The sequence below is a fragment of the Pithys albifrons genome, chromosome 11, assembly GCF_047495875.1.
Source record: "Pithys albifrons albifrons isolate INPA30051 chromosome 11, PitAlb_v1, whole genome shotgun sequence".
NCBI lineage: Eukaryota > Metazoa > Chordata > Aves > Passeriformes > Thamnophilidae > Pithys > Pithys albifrons.
In genome coordinates, this window is record NC_092468.1 from 1,033,212 (window position 1) to 1,059,362 (window position 26,151).

Here is a 26,151-nt window from a genome sequence, read left to right on the forward strand (position 1 = left end):
AATCCAGCCACCTGCCCAGAATGCTAACAATTATAATCAGGTGTAGGAACAGCTGGCACCCAAGGGAAAACAGATGGGATAAAAATCTTCAGGAGGAAAAAAAAGGATAGGGCAAAAAGGAAGAGAGGGGGCAAAAAAAGAAGGGAAGTGAGAGGAAAATAGAAGGGAAGAAAAAAAAGGAAAAGGAGGGAAAAAAAGAAGGGAAGGGAGGAGAAAGGGGAGACCACAAAGGCAAAGGAGATATCCAGAGGGAGAAATCCAGAAAACCTAAGTGGTACAAAACAGAGAGATTAGGTTTTCATTGTGTTCTAAGTCATAAAATAGCATCCAGTTAATGATCAGAGAGCAAATTCAAAATGAGATGAAGCTCTTCCCTAGGTAACATAAGATTCAAGAAGGCTTTGGAAATCACCAATAAGACTTGAATCACAAGACCAGACATACTGACAGGCTTTTGGCAGCTGTTGGTCAGGATGATCCAGGTGCAACCTTAACCCTGTAAGATGCTGAAGCTGAGGAGCAGCACCAGAAAAGGACGATGCTGCACTGCCTTGTCCTTACACTTCTCCCCATCAGACCTGAGTGAGCGTGCTGTGTTAGACACACCCTGGGCCTGATGATGGAGGACTGTCTCTGCAACTTGCTCCCATTTTATTTCTCTGCTTTCCTATCTTAAGCTGAAAAAAATGTACACAGACTGTACACATTTAAGGATTTCTATTTTCATGAAGTATGTTTTCCAAGTTCAGACTACTATTTGGTGCTGACTAGACATGCTACTCATGCTGTAGACTCAAATAAAAAACTAAGAAATAACATTAAATACCTTGCTGTGTTCCTAGCGACACAGGAGCTTCCAAGGTCGATGACAGGGCCCCCTAAACTGCTGAAGAAACATGAATTTTCCAGTCCTGTGCTTCTTTGCATCTACCAGAGGGAATCACTGACCTCTTCACAAACAAGGAAGACAATTTGTAGGGGATTTGAAAGCTCGTCTCTAGTTGCGTCCATCCAGGATTTCAAGAATTAATCCCCCTCCAAGAGCAAATATTGTACTTGGGCTAAGGTTCAACTGGGAAGTGGTTAAGTCAGCAACATAAGGCATTACCTAAGGACACTCACATTCAGTGAAGAGGTCTATAATGTCCTACTCAAATGCTTTGTAGCACAGGATGGTTACCAAAAGCAGCTTTATTTACTCTAACGCTCTATCTCCTCATCCCTAGGGTTCCAAGACTTCTAGCCTGGTAAGAAGAGCCATTTATAAGAAAAGGAGTTTAGAAACACTAAAATGCCATTTTGATGGCCCATCAAACACTGAGAAGAATGTGTTATTCTTATGATCACTAAGCAAATTACCTATTATTATTTCACCAACATGGCACTGTCGTGCTGATGCAAGACACTGCTGATGGCTAGTACACCCCTCTTCTTAATTTACTTAGAGAGGCACACTATCTCGGATTTAAGAAACAGGTATTTCAATTAACATTAAATTTTCTGCTCATAAATCTTCCAAGACTACCTTTCCCTGTCACCAGTGAATTTGGCCTTGATATTCTGCTTTACAGTATGTGTAATTTTTGGCTGGTAAGCTGCAGGAACAGCTGTAGCTTTCCTCTGCCTGCATGTACAAGGATCACATGATATCCTCTCAACTTGCCAGCCCAACAGCCCCTCCAGCTCAGGCAACCTTGCAGTCATAAATCAGGCTTCCTTTTCACAAAACATCACATACATTTGCCTGAATACACTGGCAGGGGTTATACAAGTTATTCCCAAAAATGAACCACAGAACCAATGCTTCTCAGTTCTTTCAGTTTTCCAAATTCCAGCAACATTTTATTAACTGGAGATGGATTAGAGAGCTTAATCACTACTCTGTCAACTCAACTCTGGCTAACACAGACCAGCCAGGCTTAAAGCACAGAAATTCATGTGCCTGTGCTGCAGAAGGAAACCTAGGCCCTGACTGTAGGAAGTAGGGAAAAAACCCCAGAAACGAACTTAGAAAATTAACAAGTTCTACTCAGTCACATTTTGCAAAAGGGGGAAAGCTGGTTTTGTACAAGTTTATGCTGCAGACACTGCAGGGTTATTAGTCCACCAGGTGTGGATGAGCATTCCTGTTGGTACATGTGCCATTGCAAACATCCTCAGGGGACCTTGGAAACAGTTTCTCCATAACCCTTCAATCTAGAGAAAGATCCCTTGCCTGCCCCCAAAACCAGCTGAAGAGCAGTTCCACCTTTAACAGGAAAACTGCAACAGTCCCCCTCTGCACAGCAGGTCCCTTCTTTGGCTCTTCTTCCCTCTCAGGTTGAAACACAAAAGGAAGCAACAGAAGTAATCAAAACATAGTGGAGGGGCAAGCTAAAATTGCTCACCTTGCTCCAAAGGAATTTTAATTTAAAATGCTTAAGGTCTTAGCTAGCTGGCCATTATCCTTCAGCATTAACCTGTTGAAGGGGCCAAGAAAGCCCTTTGTGCAAGACCTGTGTCCATGCTTGTATAGAAAAACACAAGTGTAGCAGCTTACATTATAAACATCCCAAAGCCACTCTGATCCTCCTGAGCAGAGCCTGCAGTTTTTATTATGTTAATCTCCCACTAATCTTTCATCATGCTGATTTGCCATTTAGGGATCTGCTTTTCCACAGTAACCAAGGTCACCTGGACTTGTGGCACTGCCTTTCCAAGGCCCATCTGCCACTGCAGCAGACAGAAGAAAAGAATACCTTGCCTTTAGAAACTGTTCAGAATGCCAACTTTTCATCTTTGCTATACAGTTCTCAATTCCATGAGCTGGACTTCCATGACAAAAGGAGGGTGGTGAGTGATGGCTCTTAGTTATGAAATGTGTACATTGCAGAACTGAAGGCTTCGCTTCGTTGCTGTGAAGCTGGAACCAGAGCATCATCTTCAACAGGGGGGGGTTGTGTTTTTAAAGAAATGTGCAAGTCCTATTCCTGGATTAGAAACTTCACAAGCAGTTGAAGTCTCAACGGCAAGAAAAGCCTTCTATTTTCAGCAGTGTTTGAAAAACAGAACCTGATTTCCTCTGTTCAGTAGTTTATCCAAAACATCGAAGAACACATCAACCCTTCAAGGACACAGGCACTCGTTCAGTGTGGCAAGACTTCCTTCAGTCTCAAGCCAGTATTCCTGGGACAGGGCAAGCCCAGGCTGCACCTGTGGGGCGTCCAGCTCCAAGCTAAGAGCATTATCCTCTTTCCCCCTCCACACCCAATCCCACAATACAGCTGAACACAAATCCACACTTCATCAGGTAAATGACATTTCGGGTTCCCTTTTGTGCTAATTCTGAACGAGATCTCACACACAGACACATAAACAAATGAATCAGAGTACTGTGGGGTTTTAAAAGCAGAACACAGGTTTATTTACAATCAAGTTCTTATGGGCAGCTGAATAAATAAAAACTTTGCCCCATATACTCTAATTCCCCTCTGCAGAAAGTGTCTGAACAAAAGGCTGGGTTAGAGGGAGCCCATCAGAGCCACTGCCCACAACCCAGCCCCTGTGAATAACACACTTCCTTAGTAAAACACTATTGGGAAGAAGAAAATAAAGTGCAAATAAAAAGGCAATAAAACGCTGGTGGCTTGTCTTGAGGCCCAGATAATCTGAAAAGTTTTGGCTGGATAAAGATATGCCAGGTAGCTCCCACCCAGTCATACCATGGGTTGGGATGCCAGAGCAGGGACAGAGCCAAGACACCGTTCTGCAGCACAGAGGGCTCCAGCGCAAATGGGAATATTGCACGTGCTCAAGAAGGGGCAAATGGCCTGGAATTGCCAGCACCAAAACAATGGATTTGGGATTTGACCCTACTGCTCCCCTGTGTTCTACTGACAGCCGCCAGGACAGGACAGGACGGATGAACAGGAAAAGGGAACAAGCATCTACATTCTTGGACTGAAGTCACAGCATGACTACATTCCTCATCACAGCAGTACACCTTCCACAACAAGTTCAACAAGTTGAACTTCTCTCTCCTCATGCCCAGTAACCAAATTGCCTGTGGTATAAAAAGATTAAAAATCTCCTATTTTGTGATGCCCAAGCTGTTGAAGTGCATTTCAACATGAGGGTGCAGAAGTCCTGAAGAACAGATTGTTGCCTCAGGAGCAAGTGAAACCGATACACAGAGTTCACATGACAGGTGCTGGAGAGCTTGTGCTGGGATCAGAGCAAATCCAAACCGAGCTGGTAAAACTCCAAGGCAGAGCTGTGAGAGCCACAGGAGACTCTCTTTAGAAGCTGTTCCAACACTTCACACTGCTTAGGACCTGTCTACATTTCAAGATCTTCTCACCCCATGCCTGAAATAGGCCATGAGAACAGAACACAGGAGACAGGACATGTTTTAGGTCAGCATATACAGTAACTCCTTCCCAACATTTCCACCTCAGAAGTGCTGTAAATACATTTGTGTGACAAGGTATTTGGCACAGCTGTCTGGTGAGGAATCCTGCTAGTACCTTCTGCTCCACGTGGTGCAGAGATACTGCATGTAAAGGCATGACTGGGTAGCATTCTCCATCCAGAACAGCTAATCCCTCACAGTACAGTGACAGTCATAAGAAGCTCCTTTCTCCATTGCTTTAGAACTTCCCTCTGGAAAGCGAAGCCCATGTGCTTGTCAATATCCCGACTCAGGATGGATCTGGGCTCGGGTCTCCCTCCTGTTCAGCCATGGATCAGCACCACCACACAGAGCCTTCCACCCTCCAGCAGTCAGAATTCAGCCCACAGGACAGCCTTGTTGCCTTTGTCCACACTGACCACGTGGGCTCCCGCTGGTGACCACGCGACTGCATTGATCGGAGAACTGAAATGGAAGCCAGGGGTAAGTTTACAAGAAAACTGAATTCCACAACAGTACTGAACACAGGAATGAAATACTACAATACTCTGATCATCAACAAAAAAAAAATGCACTTTCTCAGCTCTCAAGAGACTTGCGCTTTTAATAAGCTTTCTTAAAAATATATTCAATGTACTTTATTAGAATCATATCTCAGATTAAGAAAATAACAACAAATCTAACCTAATGCAATCTAGAGAATCCACAAGGAATCTGTGTGTTACAATTGTCACGCACCAGTATAAGTTGAAACGCTGTACAACTACAACTCTTTCATAGCTCAGCAAGATTCAGAACCAGATCCCCACTTTGGATTGCACAACATGCTTCCCTCACCTGTGATGCTTTGCAAGAGTCTTCTCCAATTTCCCAGTAAGTACATTCCAAATGTAGAGGGCCCCATCTGCTGAACCAGCAGCCACATAGTTACCATCAGGGCTATGAGATCAAACAGGGTGCAGAAGGCAAAGAAGAATTTTCAAGTTAGCAATTTTCAGAACACATCACCATGCCACCCACAACTTCCTAAGCAAGCAACTTGGCATTAGCTAACTAGTCTCAGAATTATGTGTTACCAGCTGCCAGCACTAGAAGTGAAAGCACTTTGAAATCAGAACATTTCAAGACATTGGATCAACATCTACAGATATACTGTCTTGACCAAGAGATAATGCTGGGCAAAACACAAACTCTGCCCCAGTTTTTCTAGCTGTAAGTGGGGACCAATGCAGCCAAGCACCAGGAATCACTCACTTTGGTTGGGGAAAGATTTATCAGGTATCTCACTTATATCTGACCTTACCTGAACACAACTCTTGTCCAGTCAGAGCCACATTTGAATCCCTGGGCACTGAAAAGTTAGAATCAGATAATTGTCAACTCGTTTATAAGAAGAAAAACTTCCAGCTTGTCTCTAAAGACCATGCTAGAGACTTGGTTTATGGCTCAGAATAAACTCCAGCATCCCTTTATCACAATTCACATTTCTCATACACCCCTCTCTCAAGGACATCTAAAGAAATCCTTTCCTGTAGGCCAAGGACTTCTAAGCCAAACTGCCTTCTTTAAAGAGGCACAGGAGAAGATTCATCAGAGCAGATCTTTGCTGTCAGATTCTGAAGAACTTTGCCACCAACTAGAAAAAGAGTTAAGAGTGCTCTTTCTATGGAGGTACCGAAAAACACTTCAGTATTGAGGGCAATCCACAACCAAACGTTCTGAAATTCCCACTGTTCTTGTGAAGAACTCACCTGAATGTCTGCTTGACAGCACTAGCCCGCAGGTCAATGATCTTGAGCAGATCATCACGGGAACAGGTCAGAAGCTCCGTTCGCTCTGAGTTCAGGTCCAGAGCTGTGATTCGTCCAAGCAGCTCCAGCTCTTTTACTATGCTTTCAGTCCTACAGACAGAAAGTTAAAAACAGGGAAGGGAAAAAGACAGCGGTGGAAGAGGACAAAAGGGATTACTTCATTCTTAAGTTTTCTTTCTCACAACCTAAATCCCACCTTGTGGACAACATCTCCAGACAACAGTCAGATACAACTTTCCTCACAATGCCACGCTAGAACAGCAAGTACTAAACAATGCAGAGTATTTACCAGCAAGCAGGCTGCCTTTTCAGAAAAGAAATGGCATCCCCCCAAAAAATCCAAAATTCAACATCCCTAACAGTATAAAAGTAGTAAAAAAGTCTCTTTCAACAGCCTTCTGCAACCCTTACAGCAGTCTCATCAGCCTCCCAGTTCAGGGCAAGAGCTCCCTAGCTCATACTAACCTGATAGCAATCCCATAACCATTCCTACAACATAAGCTCTCCTACAATACGTTTACCTGATGTCCCAGAAACGGATTTTCTTATCAAAATGTCCACTCATTACACACTGCTCAGTACACACGATGTCATTGCAGCTAGATCCTGCAAATACTGTTTTTATACCTAAAATGGAGAAACCAATGGTGACATACTTAAAATCATGCTGCACAAACTGAGGAAAGCAGAGACAGAAAACTAACCATCCCCCTCCCCCCCCTTCCGACAAACACAGTGGCCACACAGAACAGTGCCCAAGGGCAAACTGTCTTTGAACAATCCTGACTTAAGTCTTCAGCAAGCTCTCTGCCCTTCACAGTCTCCTTTGCTGGGGTTAATATCCCTTTAAAGGTACCCGTGACAGCTGCTTTACTTCCACTTCATATTTAGCCAGCTATAATTTGGTACTGATAAACAACACCAAACTGTCTCCATGACCTCTGTTTGTGATCCAGGTATCAAGGTAACCTTGGACCTCAACTGCTCCTGCAAGTGCAAGCAGGTTTAAGAGAGCCATCAATAGGAAAAAAGCCAAGAAAACGAGATGTTTCTCTCAAAGAAATACCTGGATCTTAGCAATTCCTTCATCTGAGATGTTGAAATTTTTGGTACATTCTCCAAGTTTTACTGGAAGACCGAAGTACCCACCCCTTGACTGGTGAACAAAGAACCCTCCCAAAACAGCTGCTGTCCGTGTAATAGCATTAACAGTGCTTCTGCACACACAGGATTCCATATTCCAGGTAAGGGGCAGACAGAATCCTATCACTTAAGTAACAACAGAAGATGGCATGGCTGCTAAGTTTTTTTCTTTTAGACTAGCAAGAAGATGAAATAACCTATCTGATGCCAGACTCCCCTGTCCCTTCAGCAAAAGCACATGGATGAAAGAAAGAAGTTATGCCTCCTTACAAACTTTGCTGCGGAGGTCCCAGAGCTTGAGGGTCCGGTCGTGACTCCCCGAAACAATGCGCGCGTTGTCCAGCAAGAACTTGGCTGACAGGACTTTACCGCTGTGACCTGTCAGCGTGTGCTGAGGACAAGAGATTTACAGGCTGAAATGCCATATTTCCACTGGCTTCAATAGCAATTTGTGTGTCTACTGCATTGCTTGGCAGAAAAAACATCTATTTCAGTTTAACGGAGACTAACACTGAACAGGAGCATTAAGTATTGCAGAGTCCAGCCTGAAGCCAGGAGACACAGGTCGCCTTTGGCTGCAGTTTCTCCTGCTACTCAGGAACCTACAGAAGCTCCCTTCCTAACACTCCATACACCTACATTTCATGGACACATGGCAACTGCAACACAGCCCTGCAGGAGCGATGAGAAGGGGTTAAAGCATGCTGAAAATGGAACTTGTGTCTTCCCAGTTTTATAATGAGCTCCCCTCAAGGACACAAGGTATCCAGTCCCAGCTATTGTTACATCTTCAAGCCTGAGAGCTGAGATTTCAGAAAAACTCCCTGCAGCAGCCCCTGTAAGTGCAGGGAGAGGCTCTGGGGCTGAGAACATGAAACGCATCCACTTAGAACTGCTCAATATTTACATCCTAAATCACAAAACAGATACTGAATGACTGAAGCAAGAGTTATTAAAAACAGACAAATATTTGTATATCGTTAGATTTTTTAAATACTCAAAGGACTATCAAACTACACAAAACAATCTGGACTTGGGAAATACAAAAGAAAACCCCTTTAGAATGGAAAGGAATGGGAACAAAGTTTGGGAAGAAAAAACCCATGATACACAATACAAACTCAAAGATCATCTCAAAAAGACCCCTTTGTCTTAAGAAAGGACACAGACATCAGCAAGAACAATCTAACATTTTGCATCTCTCTTCTGCTCCTGCTGCACAGACATTACAGGCAGATATTTGCATTTAAGCAGGGAGTTTGTGGCACAGTTCACTGTAATTTCAGCTTCACTGCCTCCTGCTCATGTGCAAGCCACGATAAATCCATACCACACGCTCTCAAAACACAGAATGTACTATTTTATCTCAGCAAACAGTGAATGCACTCCAAAAAACTACAGCAAGATTACATGAAGCCAGGTGGATGTTTGCAGGCATAACTAATTTCTTGTAGCGAGTAATCTGCACTGTACTAAAGTGGTATTCCCTGTAACTCCCATCCAACAGTAGGTTTTGCAGCCAAAGAGAAGCTGCAAAATACCTGATATTCTTCACTTTCCTAACTGAGATCTCACATCTCCACACTGAGAATCACCCAGTGAATTACAATGCATCTCTTGGTTATAATCAACACATGAAATGTCAGAAGATTTGGAACATCAAAGTAGCACTTCCTAAAAAAAATTGAGGAAAAGTCTACATAGAAAATTACAATTAAAAAAACCCGAAAATAAAAAACCAAAATCTAAACACACAAAACTCTTGGAAAGCTGAGAAGAAACTTTTCTTTTAGTCAGTTAAAGGTGAATCTTTCTTTAAATTGGAGCCAAGGGGTAGAGAAGAATGTGAGTGCAAAGGAGTTGGGAGGAGGAACTTTTCAAAAGACACTGGGAAGAAAGTCCAGCAGGTTAAGGCTTGCTGCCTTGGACAGCCAGGCAAAGGGCTCCTACTCAAGAATGCTGCTCCTGACTCAAAACAAAAGTCCTTCTCTGTCTTCTGCAAACCCTTTTTCATCAGCCCTCTCCTGGGAGTGAGGCTAGAACACTGAGGAGGCTCTCTACAAACCATAAGAAGCATTTAACCTTCCCCAGAGGGGTGCAGAAGAGTACTTTACGTGGCAAGGTTTGCTGGAGGGGGAAACGGGCAGTAACTGAAGCTTCCTGCAAGGTTGTGCACAGACCAACACGGTACCCATTAGACAGAACTGGGAATACTAGATGGAAACACTGCTTTGCCTCACGAGACTCACCCGCAATCGATTGTCATCAACTGTCCAGATTCTGCTGGCAAAGTCATTTGAAGCTGCTAAGAGGTAAGAACCCTGTGAACACAAGTTTCATTTAAAGCTCCTTGTGCTAGTCAAGATGCAAATTCAACTCAAATATTTCCCATAAATCATTAAAACCATGTTAGTGCTATTTTGCCAAAGGAAAAAAAGAGTAAAACCAAAACCACAGTGACATATGCCACTCTGGAAAGTTAGTATAGCTTCTGCTTCTCACCAAAATGGAAGGCATTTGTAGCATCATGACTATTGGTAATGCAATATATTTACAGTAACACTAACAGTTTGTAAGAATATACAACTATAACCAGACCAAAAAGGACATTCTCCTTTCCCTTCTGCTGTACTGAGGAAACAGGCTCTACTCTACCCTTATCTGTTGTGGAGGCAATGTTTTCTTTCTTCTTCTTTGATTTTTTTTCCAAAGGAAAAAGGCCTGCATCATCTATTTCCACTGCTTAGACAGGCCTCAGAATGGAATTAGACTGATTCTTGCAGTTTTCATTAAAATTCTAATGTTTTAAGCTAAGATTCCAAAAGCTAAATCTGTGTGAGAGATAAATCGACAACTTTAGGCTCTCACAAGTCATCCATGATGGAAAACGGACACCAAAAAATTCATGCTTGCACTTCTGTCCATCTCAGAAGACTTTCCTGAATCCTTGGAAGTCCACTAACATCTCACCTCAGGTAGTTCTCACCTCAAATGTGTTCAAGCAAAAATCAGAACAAGTTTCTCCTGCAGAGGAACAGCACCAGCAAATCTCTAATGAGCTGGTCAGTGTCCATAGGAAGGATCCTTTTGGGTGTTCATCAATAAAGTCTGGCACACAGAATCATCCCCAAATGGCAGAAGTTATGTCAGTGTTGTCTTATGGAGGAGGTCTCAGCAGAAAAGTCAGATCACATGTCCACTTAGAACAATCCAAGACCCCAAACTCCTTCAAGCAGGACTGTTGGATGCTGATCCCGGTCATGTCTCCGATACTCCAGGTTAACATGACCTGAACACACCTCAAGCTGTCAGCAAACACTCTGCCAGCCACACCATAACTGTGCTGTGACTGGTGAGAAACTGCTGGGAGAAAAGGTCATGGAAGTCCAAGTCTCGAGATAATCAGACCTTTTACTATTCATCACAGACCTCAGCAAGCCACTTATGAAAATGAACTTCACAGAAATAGAGACAGTGTATTTGCTTTTTGTGCTGTTATTCCAGCTTCAGAGGAAGGCTGAAGACTAATTTCTTACTTTACACCAAGCCAAGTATATTTAATTGTACTTTTGTCATAGCCCATAACAGCCACCATCTGAGATGCACATCATCTTCTGAATTGTAAAGCAAAAATGAGAATTACAGACTGCAGCTTACCAAATAAAGACCTTTTGTACAATTTTAACTATTTGCAGTTACTTTTGTGTTTTCATTCATTTCTTAGTTAACTTTTCAACCAGAATGAAAACTGGTAGCAGAGAACAGCATAATTCCAGTAATTTATTCCCAATCACAAACAGTGGATATTGCACAGATACTCACAGCACTATCAAACTCTATGCTTGTAATCCCAGCATTACTACCAGAGAGGGACCCTTTGGGCTCACACCTATCTGCACAGAGAAAGACGAACAAAAACTTAAGCAATAGATTAGAACAAAGCTGACACAAAGTGAACCATAATACAACTTTATTTAGCATCCCACCATATCCCAAAGCAAAAACGTTTACCTCCCAAGACTTCCCAAAGCTTAACCCTCCGGTCCATGCCTCCTGTTGCGAGTAACCGGGAGCCAGGGCTGAACTGCACTGCATTCACCTCCCCGTCATGTGCATCCTGAGGGGAGGGGAACAGAACAGCCACCCAAAATGGAATCAGCAAAGACCCAAAACCCACACAGAAGAAAGCTACAGAACTAACAGGTTACACAGAATCACAGCTGTGGATCCTTCAGCTGTTTATAGGCAACACAGCCACAGACAAATTCTGCTACGGCTGATGGTGCACAGACACAAATAGGCTGATCCTTATCTGAGGAAAAAAACAAAGGTACATAAAGAAACACACCACAGCAAGGACTCAGCAAGGATAATAAACTGCCAAAAACCTTACAATGCTTCCTGTGCTACAGCTTTTATATTACACCAGAAAAAATATAAGGAAAGGAAAACAGGACAGAAAACAGTAACAGGTGATATTCTGTAGAAGGAAACTAACTTTTCATTTCTCCATCTAGAGACAGCCACAGAACATGATCCAAACAGTTCCTGCAACCACAGAACACTCGAGTCAGGCTTGCGTTAGGTATCTGCTAGAGAACAGCCTAACAGGTGGACTTCACTCCCTCAGGGCACTGGTGATGACGCTGCCTTACACTGGTGATGAAGCAGTGCCAGTACAGGCGTGACAGAACCTTCTCCAGAGAACTTGGGCATAAGCTGTGCTTCCTGTCTGCAGATGCAGTGACACCCCTGCTTTCGCATAGCTTAATGTTCTGAATTCTTAATCTTTGAAAACCTATGAAAATTTTAAGATTAATTCCTTGTTATTGCTCTATTAACTTCACAGCTTTTTACTACTTACCCACACAGTATTACTACTACATTATCAATAATTTGCTGCATTCCTTTTTTTAAGTATTTTCTGTAACTGCTTTTTCAAAACCAGCCTTTCTGGAAACTTGTATTTTTATGCAACTTGTTGCTGGAACTTGGTCTGCCAGTTCATGTTTAGGTATCATCACACTTGAAATCTGATCTCCCTGCACGTGCAGAAAAGCCATTCACAACAAAGCTGGTCAAAGGCCTTGTCTAGAAGCTCTGCTTGAGAATGATGGCTGAAGTGACTTCCTTTTCTGCCTTCTACTCATCCCTCCAAAGGTGAGCCCAGTCTGCTCCCTGTACCTGCCACACCTCTGCCACAGAGTCCTTGCAATGATTCCTATAATGCTCTGCCAGACTGAGACATGTCTTGACACACCATCTGGGCTCAAAACACAGGAGTTAAAGACTAACACTTCCTCTGCTGATGGTCCCTATCCAAACCAGCTCCAGCTGTCCCTGAAGCCATGACCCTATTCTCACCTAAGGTAACTTTGCTTCTCCCACCCCATGACTTCTGCTAGAGCAGCTGGTAACAGGGCAGGTAGGAACAGACAACCCTCCACGCTGCAGTGAGCCATGCTGGTACTCTGGATAAAAACATAAGTCATGTCATACCCATGAAAAATCCACATCCCGCTCTGGAGTGCCTGAGAAAGCTCCAGAGGCCTGCTCACACAAGCAGCTGCATTACAAGACAATTTCCCACAGTGCCTTTCATTCAGAAGACAATGGCCTGCACAGAAATTTAACTTCAGCCTTGTGAGGCCAAAGAACATGTAAAGGAGGTCTCAGCTTGAAAACCTTTGATCATGCACAGCAAATGAAGACACCCCACCACCATGAGCTCCTCTTAAGCAGGTCTGTTGGATTACATTTGGTGCCACAACTCCCTTCACTGTGGAGAACTGGAACTCAATTAATCCCAAACTGTCAGCAATCCCTTCCTCAATGTCAGCTCTACTATGGCATGATAGAACAGGGACTGCTGGGAGCCAAGAGGGTAAGGGGGTGTAATTTCCCTGTGCCCTCAGAAAACTTCTTTGTCATCATTGACCTCAAGAAGACAAACATTAAGCACATTAGCTCTGAGAAACATCTGGGCTAAGAATTACCTGGAATGAACTATGCTACCAAACCAAGAATTCCTTCCCGTTTGGCATTGCTAAGAGAGACAATTCAGGACATCAGTTTCCACACAGAGAGGACTCACTTCCTCCAAAGGCAGCAAAACGAATGGCAGAGCAGAGAATTCCCTCTGTACTCACAAAGACACATATGGCAGTAGTGGGTACTCTCACTTCCTTACTGGCAGCTGGATGTGGCTCAACATTATCCTGGGGAGCAGGGAGCAAGGACAAAGAACGCCTCCTGAGATGAAACAAAGTAGAAACATTTTAAAATGAACAATGAACACTGTTTCTCTTGAGTTTATTCCATCTATACCTGTCACTTAACTACACTGTACAGCAAGTGAAAACTGGGGGAAGGTGCTTTTAACTTTTGTTTATCCCACCTTACAAAGATTACATTTTTTGTATAAAACTAGGTTCAGTCTTGGCTTTAGGTATTTCACAGTTCACCAGGTAAGTTACCTGAACTGATTGCTGACCTTATTTTGGAGCAGTCCTTACTATTTTAACAGGAAAAGAAACATGGCAATGACTACAGCTCCATCATTTATGTCTAGGGAGACTCCACACCACTGCAGCACTACATCTCAGGCAGCAAATACTTCATTCCAAACCTTAGGTTGCTCCATTTAAGCAAACACCATCCATCTAATACAGAGTTTAGCTTAGAAGGACTGGCTCAACTCCGGATACTAAGTACAAAATTACTTATTTTAAATAACCCTATTAAAGGCGTAAAGTGCAGTGGAAAGTAAGAGCAAATCCCACATACTCTTTCCACAAAGAGGGGCTCATTACTCTTCCTGTAGACAGTTTCTAGCCATAGTTATCAACATCTGAAATCTAATCAGGACAACGCAGCTGGATTCCATGTTACTTCAATGGAATACATTCACATGCTGGACTAAGCGCGGAGAATGTTTTCACCTGGCAGCATCAGGAGATTGATGTCCCAAAAGGGGAGACTCAGACAGACTGGAGGGAAAGGTCAGAGGTCAGCACACGGCAAGATGGAAGAAACAGGAAGTTGAGGAGAACAAAAAAGAAAAAAAAAAGAAAGGCAGAAGCTAGAAGAAAGGCTGAAAATACTTGTTTGTATTCCCTGCAACACCAAGATTCTGAAGTACATTGAAACCAATATACAAAACAAAGAGGTGAAAGTGTTCTAACCTACCCAAAGATATTAGTGATAGAGTCCAGAAGGCCTCCAGCTGGCTGGGAGAGTCGCTTACTGAAGGAGGGGAGGACAGGTATAAACCTCGTGAATAGCTTCTCCACATACAAATCAATACAAACACATTTCATAGCAACACATTCCTGGAAGGACTCCCTCCCCTGCAGACCCAGCCCAGAGACAGAGAACACCAAAGGCATTAGCGCAGAAGTCACCAGTGACCGCAACTCAGAACACAGTTTGAGTGAAGTTTCTGCAGTTTCCCTCAACCTCAACCCATGAATTGCTGGGTTTAGATGTAAGAGTCTGCCAAGTCTGAAGTTTCAAGCAAATTAATCTGTGATCTCTTACTTTCCACTCACTGCTATTTCAAAGAAAAAGATGCATTTAATCTAGGTGAAGACTATTTTAGTATTCAGCTAGGCCCCGCTATTTGAAAAGTCACACTGATACCGTGTATAGTAATGAAGGCATAACATAACAGGCACTGTAATACCCATGTTATTAACTGCTTTGTTTCTAAACCCTTGTTTTTAAGATCAAACAGACTTTTTAGGCACAAGTGTAATTTAGTTAAAACAGGAAAGCAGGAAAACCAGGACATCTAAAGCATGGTAACAGAGAACACAGGACTGCTCTGCTGGAAGTACTAAACTGTGTTCCAGTAAAGGCAACTCAGAACCCTAGGGGACATTCCCCACACTTCCAATTCTCCTAAGCCCCCTGTGCTTCCTCAGTGCCCCCTGTGCTCCAAGGCCCCTGCCCACACACCTGGCCGTGCGGCTGACAGCTCGCACTGGAGAGGTTTCCTCTGCTGTGTCAGAGGCTTCATCCGCCAGCACTTCGATGTCATCATCCCTGCTGGAGTGAGAGAGAACACCTCATTCCCAACCAGCCACAGCTTTCCATGGAAACCACCCAGCAAAGGACATAACTGCCCCAGGGTCTGTCAGTGTCCATGCCCAACACACTTCAGGTTTATGCAGCTGGAGTAACACGCAAGTAGGTCCAGACAACACACACTGACCTGGCTGTCACTGCCAGAGATGCAACACTGAACTTACAACATTTGAAAACAAATAGGACAGCAACTAAATTTCAGTTTTTTTCTTTCCAGCTGCCAATTCCTCTTCACTCACAACATGGTTTTATTTCCAGTCCCTATTTCTGTTGACAGACTTCCTTTCCAGATTCTCATTAACTACAGACATTCTGTTTCAGCTTGCAGTCCTACAAACAGCATTATAACAACCTACCACATCCAGGCAAGGCTTCACTACAGATTAAATTGTATTTGCTGAACAGTTACAGAACAGCAAAAACATGAGTTACTCCACCACCAAATATAGGTGACATCTCATCAGCACCTTTTTTGCTGTTTCAAAACAGGGAGTGTTAAAAAAAGCACAAGACTGTGAATTTTCCTCCTTCACCTACAACAAATATGTGCTCCTACTTTCTATATTGCTGTACTTCAGGAGCTGCATCATTAAGTACAAGGGATGTTTCAGTTCATTCCACTGAAGTGCTGGTGTATGGACTGAACACAAGTGTGAGGTTCCAACACGTGTACCATAAATTAATCCAGAAAAATTACTCAGCTAATCCTGAACATTTTCCCCCATTGGTCACCATGGGCTCTGACAGCCTCCTATTTATTTCCTTCAGTGATTTTTCCTCCACTGCTGACTTTGTGGAACAAACTATTTTTAAATACACTTTACCAACCTAATGCCATTTGACTGAGCAGAAAGTTTAAATTCAGCTTCTAAATAGGAAGAAATCAATTTCCTGCCATCAGGTAACACTCAGCTACAAAAGAATTCAAAAGGACGGGACTGTTGCATAGCTGCACTTTCAGTTCTAGGATTTTGGAGGACAGTATACATGAAAAGGCTATGGAAAATACATACCCTGATTTAATGTATCAGGACAGTATTTCCATAAAATACTATGAGTTCTGCCAATACTTCTTTTCGAAAATGTAAAGTTTGTTCTATTAAAACTATGTAGCAGAAGAACTTTCCATGTTAACAACATAGTTTTACGTGACTATAAACACCAGGGCACACCCCTTGAAACGGTGCCATTTTCCCCTTCACTAAGCACCACATTCATTTATACAACACAAACCCTCTCAAATTACAAAATCAAAGGAGAAATCAAAACCATCTGTGAAGCAGTTTGAGTAGTTTGCAGAAACAATTATGTTACAAGCGCTCTCATACTCCCTGTACAGCTGCCCTTCCTCCCTGTCCCAGAGCCCACGCTGCTCCTGCCCACGTGCCAGCACATGCAGCACAGGATGCAACAGGATGATTACAGGATGTGAATATAAAACACCACAGATCTCAAGGAGCCTGCACACTGCTCAAGGCTCCCAGCAGTGCCCACGGACAGTGCAACAGGTGCAGCTGTTCTGGACTGGGCTTACACCTCATGAGTCCAGCACAAAGCACCTACACCACCAACTGCCCACCACAGTCACCTGAGCACACCCCACCCAGGGGTAAACACAGCAGGGGGAAGAACAAGAGACTGGAGGTACTTTTCTTTGGTTTGCCAGGTAAAGTAACTCCACATTGATCTATTTTTAACTCAGACAATAAATCCCTTCCAGTATGGAAGTGAAGGATCTATTTTCAGCCAGGTTGACTCACTCAGTACCTGTTCCTACGGGAAATCCTTGAGCACATTTGTAGGCTAACACTTTAAAATCCAGGCATCTCCAGGTAATTGCTTCATGACTTCATTATTTCATGAAGAACTATTTTAAAGACCAAAGGCATCACAGAACAAATACTTTTATGCTGAGACAACACATACTGACCCTATGAACCATTCTTGGGACTTTCAGCCCAAGCATCTATTTTGAATCCTAACAGAGCTCCTTCTTCTGTAAGTTCAAGTAGGGAGACTTACTGTGCATTTCTGACTTTACATGGAAGTTAAAACGCTCCTCTCCATCATTCAATTTAGAAATAACAGAGATCTCACTTAAGCATCTGCACAAACTGCTGAAGGAGACCCTAGAAATCAAGACTGCTTACGGTTCAACAGGCAGGGGCTCTTTGGCAGCTTCTGCCAGCTCCTTCTGCAGCCTGGCCTGGCGTCTCCTAAAAGAAAGAACCCAGGGTTACTTTAAAGAAAGCACATTCCAAAGGCTACCCCGCACAGTTTTGATGGGCTTCAAAAGATTTAAAAGAAACCAAACCAACAAACAAAAAAGTCCACTGTCCTAATTTTATCCTCCTTTTCAAGATACTGAACACAAGAGAGGCAGTTTTCTTACTGTGAAAAGTAAAGGACAAGATCACTCCATTGAGGCAATAAGGCAAGTGAACCCAGGGCCCTTTATGACTCATGGATATGGATTAGCTTGGAGTGCAAAAACTTGCCAAAATAACAACTATGTTAGTAAAGCTAACACAAAACTCCAACTACGAGCCTTGCAATATAGGTTTTAGTCTCCAAGTATCATTAGCTGGCAAGTAAGCTGAAGCAATTCAGAAGAAAAATAATTTTGCACGGAAAAAAACCCTACAAATTTATTTTTCCAAGTTACATACAGCTCAGTCTCATGGCAGATGGTCATTTTAGAGAAATGCAAAAAACACTGAAGTTAGTTAAATCTAAGAAGGACAAAACTAGGAGCAGTACAAGATGCAAAACTAACAAGAGAAGCCCAAATCTAATACCAGCACAACATCTCAGTTTCTATCTGATTTATAATCTTCAGGCCACAGTTAAATGTTGCTCAAGAAACATAAGAACATGTTTTATTCATTTAAAAGTCAGGAATGTTTTCACAAAGCATCAGTCTGTGTTGGCCAGAAAAAGCAACACGAAGTTCTGGACTCTCACTGTGCTGTGCAAGAACAGAGATCTCAGAGATCAAAACTGAATTTCATTTTATCCTATGAACTCATAACTGAAAAATACGTTGGGTTTATCAAACAGAGTTCATTATCTCACCTAGAATCCTTTTCATTTTCTGCATTCAAACGATTGGCTTCTTGTGCTTTCTCTGCCATCCAACGCGAGACCAGCTCCTGGTTGTCTTCAGTAGTCTTCCTCAGTTTCTCCTCCAAGGCATTGAAGGTGATCTGGAGAGCATCATATTCATCTTTCAATGTCTGGTTAGCTCGCTCAAGATCTTGCAGTTTGCTACGCAATTCCTGGCACTCTGTTTCCAGTTCAGAAATCTTTTGCAAATACTCTGCAATCCTGGAATGGCAACAAAATATACAAAACAATGGGGATCTCCTCTGGGACCTGTGGCATCTTCTCTGTACTGTTTGCACAGTGCCTCACAAAGGCATTTTTAGCCCCTGGCTAGGACTTCCAGAGAACATTATAACTCTAATGAAGAACTCAACCAGAAGTCTGGTCCCAGACAAAACAGTTCCTACTCACTTGGCTTCGTTCATCTGCATCTCTTTGTCCTTCTGCTGCATTTGGTTGTTCAGATCAATTACAGACTGGGCCAGCTACGGAGAGGAGAAAATGACATTGCAAACTGCAGGCATGCCAGCTGGATAATACACACTGAGCTGCCAGCAGTGCACACACAGACCAATCCAGCATTCACAGCACAGATCACACCTTTCTTCCCCAGCTTTCTATGCAGATCTGTTTACAGCCCTTATCACATAGGTCATTAAATCAGAGAATCTACTTTCAAAAATGAGTTGTTAAAAAGTTACTGTCCTTTGATACCTCACTCTTTTCCCTCAAAAAGTTTCTTTAATATAGTCACATCAAAGAAAATGCATATTAAGAAATGTTAGTAGCGGAAAAAAAATAATATAAAAACTAAAAATTGCCAAGTGAATAAACCAACAAATGAGGGCTGACAACTAAGCAACGAATCTTCCTGCTGTGGCCAGGACAGCCATTGCAGGAGACATGCAGCTTATATTGTAAACACGTATCACCAAAAGTTTCCCCACAAAGAAAGTTGCTGGTGGAGTGTCTGCAGTGCACAGGCCAACACTACAGAGCTGCAGCTGCCAGATCACAGCTCCCCAGTCAGTGCTGGGACAAAAGTACCGGCCTGGACAGGTGGCTTTTAGAACACCAGCTTGGGGAGGAATTGTCAGAGCCCTGACTAGTCAGTGCACACCTCCTGTAGACAGCTGTTTTCCCTTCAGAAGGCTCAGAATTGCTGACTGGATCTTCTCTCCACCTCCAGTGAGGCGCGTTCAAAGGAGCGTGATAGCATTTCCCAGGTCATTCACACCTTTCCCCTATAAAAGTCTGCAGTACCATTCAGGTATCAGCTTTTGGACTCATTCAGTCCACCACTGTGCTTTAAAAAAACCCAATTCTGCTGATGAAGCCTACACACCTCCCTGTCAAAAAATCCCTGCAAAAACACAAACCCTAAACCCCTGGCTTTTCTCTTCCAGGCCCAAGCGTCATAGTCACAGAACTCCTGGGCTGTGACCCAGCACTCTCTTCCCAGTCTAACACTGGGGCTCTTCCACCCTTTGCTTGGGCTTGTTTTTTTGTCCCCTCTCACAGCAGTGGTGCTGCAAAGTGAGACCAATGAACCACACAATGGCCACCCATGTGTTCTCACTCATTACAAGCCTTCTCAATGTAGAACTGGTGGTCATACACAGCTCTGTGAACCAGACCAGTTCCTTCCTCCTCTAATACAGTTAAAAACCTATTACTGAAATACAAAATGAAGCACTAAAACTCATGCTGTGCTGACAGTGTAAGCTCTCGTCTCCTGGTGTCAGTGTTACAGACCAGCCGCCTCTGGCTGATTTTAATCATCAAAAATTGGGAAGCTTAAAAAGGCCCTACACAAAAGGAGGAAAAAATGACAACTAATAAGCTTGGCAAAATTAAGGTCACACTCCCCCAGGGTCATGTAGCACAAGAGGACTTCCTGACCTCGCCACGTTTCTTGTGCAGCTCAGTCAGCTCCTCTTGGTGCTTTATCTTCAGTTGTGCCAATTCCTGCAGCTGAGCATCATTCCATGTGCCATCGTGTCCAGGGCTGCAGCTGGAAAGAGAAGAAGATGTCACAAACCCAAATCAGTTGTTTCTGTGCCTCTGACAGTCTCAGGACATTGCCTTCCTGGGATTCCCTATCCTACACCAGAGACCCAGGTCATTCGTAACAAAGCAAACCCCAGGTGGCTCCCACACCACACACACCTCACCAACTCAAAGGCCGTTCCTTGCACAGGACTGCAAAGTTACACTTCCTGCAGACTACATTCAACCTTTTGGAAAATTCTCCGGCAGAATTCAAACTCAAATGGCAGATAATCAGCCTTTGTTTAAATTTGTATGAAGACAGCCCAGTCTTAAAAGTACACTCTCCAAACACTGGGACAATTGCAAATATTTTAACCCCTTGATTTGTTCTGGAGGGAGCTGGTGGACCTTGAAGATGCTGCATATCTGGAGAGGGCAAACAATCAAAAGCCAGGGAACCAAGTGTGTATTCCCAGGCTCTTGGGTTTACAGTGCCAGGTGTGACAAGTCACTTGTCCATTGTGCTGGCTGTGCTCTTGACTGTGTGCAAGTTCTGGAGTGGCTACTAATTGCATTTTACAACGCAGCAGTGTTGTAAGATAATCCTGAATTTCCACACACCAGAACACAGATATAGCTCTACCAAAACAACTATGACTGTAACATTTATCACTCATGCCTCTGAAAGCAGAGGCAGAAACAGAGAAAAACAGGTTTTTAAAAAGCACATACACACATCACACACAGACTGAGCACACCTGTACCTCTATTTTGAACTACGGCTTTTAAAAAATTGTAATTTTAACTTGATCACCATTATAGCAGACAAACAGAACAAGGTAATTGCATCCTTTTATGCAGTCATTCCATGTTCTAAGAGTCCAGTGGGAAACAAATAATGCATCCAGAAGCTGAAAAGCCTCACAGAGATATCAGTAACTTGATGCTCTTCGCAAAAAACCAAAGAACAATCAACACCTCACTGACCCAGTGCTGCACTAACTGCATTTCCAAAACACTGTGTGCAAACAGACAGGAAGCCAAGTCCTGTGATAATATCTAACCCACATCCTAGAGCACTGGCCATGCATACCCTACAGCCAGAATTAGGTACTTCTCCCATGGCCCTGAGGTAAATAAATACATTTTTCGTCAGCTATCTAGTATTAGAAAAGTAATTCTGTTTCAAAACCTTTCTGTTCTCATTGACTCCAGCCTCATCTCTTTGAGCAGGTGTTCAACCAGACCTTGATTCCCATAAATGAGATGGTTCAAGACAACTGCAGCCAGCAGGAAGCTTCTGGGAACTTTCACACAGGTGTTGACTTCAGCCTGCTGGCCAAACACTGACATTATGCCTGCAATTCCTACAAAACCTGGAGTTCCTCCTTCTCTGGATATGGACTTAGTTTGTACCCCAATCAGACACAGCCACACAGTTCTGCATTACGGAACTGTGCTGGTTCCAGTACAAGGGCACAAAGAACTTCAACAGGGGAAGCAATTCCTACAGAAGCAGGAACCCTGGGCTTCTTAGCCCTGCCTTTTCTTCAGGTACACCAAGGGCAGAACCCAAGAGCCTTTCCCTGTGGGATGTACAGGCTGTGCAAACCATGCTGCTTTGCTGTGGAGTCAAACACCCCAGAATGAGGAGCACAATCCCTGCCTGCAGCACCAGAGTGCTATTCCCAGGTTAGAGAGGAAGCATCCCAAAAAATCCTGCTAAAAAGCAGGCAGCAGACACCTTCCTTTTAGCATTTGATGCTTATTTAGGACTGACATTTCACAATCACGTTTTTTCTATTTTCCTCTTCTATGTGATAACAGATTGAAAGAAACCAAGGCATCAGTTTCTCCCTGCACTGCAACCAGACAATTACATAATCCTTAGGAACTAACAGCAGGAAAACATTATAAACATTACAACGCAAACACATCAGAAGCACCAGCTCTTTCTGGTCCACCTTCACACTGTGAGTTTGTGATAAATCATTTTCTGTCCCAAACATAGTCAGACCTTTCTGTAAATGTACTGTAACTTCAGCACATGCTTAGGTGCAGTTGTAACTTGTTTTCAGTTCAACAGATTTCCCAGCCTGTTGTGTGCCGGATCACTGCAGTGCCCCAGCAGCTCTTTGCGTACAGTTCAGGTTACAAGGAGTTTTGCATACCTGATCTCATGTCTGCTGATGTCATGTTTTTCTGCTTGAAGCTTATCAGCCAGCACTGCATGAAGGTCTGACTTCTCCAGCAGCTTGTTATCTGCAAGAGCAAAAAGCATAATTAAGAAGATAACCAGAAAGCAAATCCAGATTCCTGCCTTCTCCTACCAGCTGTGATCTAGTCTCTCTCATTACTGTGACACAACCAAATGCTGTGGGAGCTTCCATCACATTAGTGTGCTCTCTCTCCTTTCATCTCAGCAGGTTAAGGCACCGCCCCAAGAATTCCTCCTTAGTCCAGATGCTGAGTGGGACTGCTGTATGAGAGCTTAAGAGAGAGACTGCTCGAGTGCATTGCTACCTGCTAGAACAGAAAGCGTCCCAAGTTCAGGCCCTTTGCAGCCTCTGTGAGCGCTGCCCGCGGCGTGAGCGCTGCCCTGCCCTGCCCTGCCCTGCCCGGGGCGTGAGCGCTGCCCTGCCCTGCCCGCGGCGTGAGCGCTGCCCTGCCCTGCCCTGCCCGGGGCGTGAGCGCTGCCCTGCCCTGCCCTGCCCGCGGTGTGAGCGCTGCCCTGCCCGCGGTGTGAGCCCTGCCCTGCCCTGCCCGGGGCGTGAGCGCTGCCCTGCCCTGACCGGCCCGCGGCGTGAGCGCTGCCCTGCCCTGCCCGCGGTGTGAGCCCTGCCCTGCCCGCGGCGTGAGCGCTGCCCTGCCCTGCCCGCGGTGTGAGCCCTGCCCTGCCCGCGGCGTGAGCGCTGCCCTGCCCTGCCCTGCCCGCGGCGTGAGCCCTGCCCTGCCCGCGGCGTGAGCGCTGCCCTGCCCTACCCGCGGCGTGAGCGCTGCCCTGCCCTGCCCGCGGTGTGAGCCCTGCCCTGCCCGGGGCGTGAGCCCTGCCCTGCCCGTGAGCGCTGCCCTGCCCGTGAGCGCTGCCCTGCCCGCGGTGTGAGCCCTGCCCTGCCCGGGGCGTGAGCCCTGCCCTGCCCGTGAGCGCTGCCCTGCCCTGACCGGCCCGCGGCGTGAGCGCTGCCCTGCCCGCGGTGTGAGCGCTGCCCTGCCCTGCCCGCGGCGTGAGCGCTGCCCTGCCCTGCCCGCGGCGTGAGCGCTGCCCTGCCCGCGGTGTGAGCGCTGCCCTGCCCTGCCCGCGGCGTGAGCGCTGCCCTGCCCTGCCCGCGGCGTGAGCGCTGCCCTGCCCGCGGCGTGAGCGCTGCCCTGCCCGCGGCGTGAGCGCTGCCCTGCCCGCGGCGCAGCAGCGCCAGAGGCACCGCCGGGCAGGAGCCCCACACGGCCCGCGCTGGCCCCGAACAGCTCCCGGTTTGACACAGCACCATAAGCACGGTCAATAGCGCTATTGTTCTGAATTCCACGAGCATCTGGGCAGGACCTGCGCAGACAATTCACGCATTCAATCACTGTTCGCAGCACAAAGCGCCTCAGCCGCGCAGGGAACTGAGAGAAACAACGACTTATTTTCCTCGCTAAAGCAGAACTCCCGGCTTTTCCCAGCGGCACAGGCGAGGCCCTCGGGCCCTGTGAGACTCCGCTTTTCCCACTTTCGATGAGGAGGAGTCCCCCCTCCGCCTCCCCGGTCTCTGTTCCATGCTCGGTCACTGCACAGGAAAGTTCTTCCTCAAGTTGAGGTGGAGCTTCCTGGGCATCAGTTCCTGCCCGTTCCTCTTGTGCCATTGCTGGGCCACCCGAGCAGAGCCCGGTCCGTGCTCTGCCCCCTCCCCGCGGGCACTGCCAGGCACAACTGCGGTGCAGGAGCAGCGCCCGGGCCGCGCCCCCGCTTACACTGGGCGATGATCTCCTCGAAGGCCTGGCGCTGCAGCAGGTCCCGCCGCCGCAGCTCCGCCGCGATGTGCCGCTTCCAGGGGGGGAAGCCAGCGGGGCGCAGCCCCGCCGCCATGCCGGGCCGGGCCGGGCAGCGATGGGAGCGGCGGGAAGAGCCGGAGCGGCCGCGGAGCCCTCACGGCCCGGCCGGACCCGCCGCGCCCGCCCCGCGCTACGTCAGGGGCCCTCGTGCCGCAGAGGCGCGCCGCGACCCCGGGCTGCCCCCGCGCTGCCTGCGTTCCTCCTGCCCGCCCCCGGCGCCGCCCCCGTCCCGGCAGGAGAAGCGGCGCGATGGCGATGGCGATGGCGATGGCGATGGCGATGGCGATGGCGATGGCGATGGCGCTGCGGCCGCGGGGCCGGGCCGGGCGGGACAGGGGCGGCCTCGCACGGCGCCTCTCTGAGGAGAGGGGGCCTCGCGCCGCCATCTTGTGTCCTTCCCGCCAGAACGGCCGTGCGCAGCCGCCATCTTGAGTGTGTCAGACACGGCCTCCCTCAGGCCGCCACCTTGAGAGGGCCGTGCCCGCCACCAGGGCGCATGCGCACAGCCCGCTCGCCACAGCGCGGCCCTGGGTGCGGCCGCGGACACACAGCGGCCCCGAACCCGCCCCTGAACCGGCCCCGAACCCGCCCCTGAACCGGCCCCGAACCGGCCCCGAACCCGCCCCTGAACCGGCCCCGAACCGGCCCCGAACCCGCCCCTGAACCGGCCCCGAACCGGCCCCGAACCCGGCCCCGAACCCGGCCCCGAACCCGCCCCTGAACCGGCCCCAAACCGGCCCCGAACCCGCCCCTGAACCGGCCCCGAACCCGCCCCTGAACCGGCCCCGAACCGGCCCCGAACCCGTCCCCGAACCCGCCCCGAACCCGCCCCGAACCCGGCCCCGAACCCGCCCCTGAACCCGCCCCTGAACCCGGCCCCAAACCCGGCCCCGAACCCGCCCCCGAACCGGCCCCGAACCCGGCCCGAACCCGGCCCCGAACCCACCCCTGAACCGGCCCCGAACCCGCCCCTGAACCGGCCCCGAACCCGCCCCTGAACCGGCCCCGAACCGGCCCCAAACCCGACCCCGAACCGGCCCCAAACCGGCCCCGAACCCGCCCCTGAACCGGCCCCGAACCGGCCCCGAACCCGCCCCGAACCCGGCCCCGAACCCGCCCCTGAACCGGCCCCGAACCCGCCCCTGAACCGGCCCCGAACCGGCCCCAAACCCGGCTCCGAACCCGGCCCCGAACCCGGCCCCGAACCCGCCCCTGAACCGGCCCCGAACCCACCCCTGAACCGGCCCCGAACCCGCCCCTGAACCGGCCCCGAACCGGCCCCAAACCCGGCTCCGAACCCGGCCCCGAACCCGGCCCCGAACCCGCCCCTGAACCGGCCCCGAACCCGCCCCTGAACCGGCCCCGAACCCGCCCCTGAACCGGCCCCGAACCCGCCCCTGAACCGGCCCCAAACCCGGCCCCGAACCCGGCCCCGAACCGGCCCCGAACCCGGCCCCGATCCGGCCCCGAACCCGCCCCCGAACCGGCCCCAAACCCGGCCCCGAACCCGGCCCCGAACCGGCCCCAAACCCGGCCCCAGCCCTGCACACCCCCAGCCCTGCGCCCCCCCAGCCCTGCGCCCCCCCAGCCCTG

General features: G+C 47.2%; 1 protein-coding gene and 2 non-coding genes across 8 annotated transcripts; all 3 read right to left on the reverse strand.

Moving 5' to 3' along the window:
• Nucleotides 1-3,374: 3,374 nt before the first annotated feature.
• ATG16L1 (autophagy related 16 like 1) lies at nucleotides 3,375-24,692 on the reverse strand. Of its 6 annotated transcripts, none has more exons than XM_071567064.1 (19): nucleotides 24,478-24,692; nucleotides 22,701-22,791; nucleotides 20,440-20,551; nucleotides 18,949-19,022; nucleotides 18,508-18,759; nucleotides 17,583-17,648; nucleotides 15,304-15,390; nucleotides 14,533-14,589; nucleotides 14,286-14,333; nucleotides 13,494-13,596; nucleotides 11,356-11,461; nucleotides 11,167-11,237; nucleotides 9,594-9,665; nucleotides 7,615-7,735; nucleotides 6,723-6,828; nucleotides 6,142-6,291; nucleotides 5,694-5,741; nucleotides 5,228-5,329; nucleotides 3,375-4,855 (listed from the first exon to the last, which is right to left on the reverse strand). In XM_071567064.1, exons 1-19 carry the CDS (start codon nucleotides 24,590-24,592, stop codon nucleotides 4,762-4,764), a joined length of 1,875 nt encoding a protein of 624 aa, XP_071423165.1. In that variant the 5' UTR covers nucleotides 24,593-24,692; the 3' UTR covers nucleotides 3,375-4,761. The 6 variants fall into 6 exon arrangements, with proteins under 6 accessions (XP_071423165.1, XP_071423164.1, XP_071423168.1 ...); XM_071567063.1 differs by having other exon boundaries at nucleotides 15,304-15,393; XM_071567067.1 differs by lacking the exon at nucleotides 14,286-14,333.
• On the reverse strand, nucleotides 10,512-10,774 carry LOC139677249 (small Cajal body-specific RNA 6). Its single transcript, XR_011698807.1, has one exon. It is a non-coding gene; the product is annotated as a small Cajal body-specific RNA 6 (non-coding RNA).
• Nucleotides 13,013-13,283, reverse strand: LOC139677250 (small Cajal body-specific RNA 6). Its single transcript, XR_011698808.1, has one exon. It is a non-coding gene; the product is annotated as a small Cajal body-specific RNA 6 (non-coding RNA).
• Nucleotides 24,693-26,151: the final 1,459 nt, after the last annotated feature.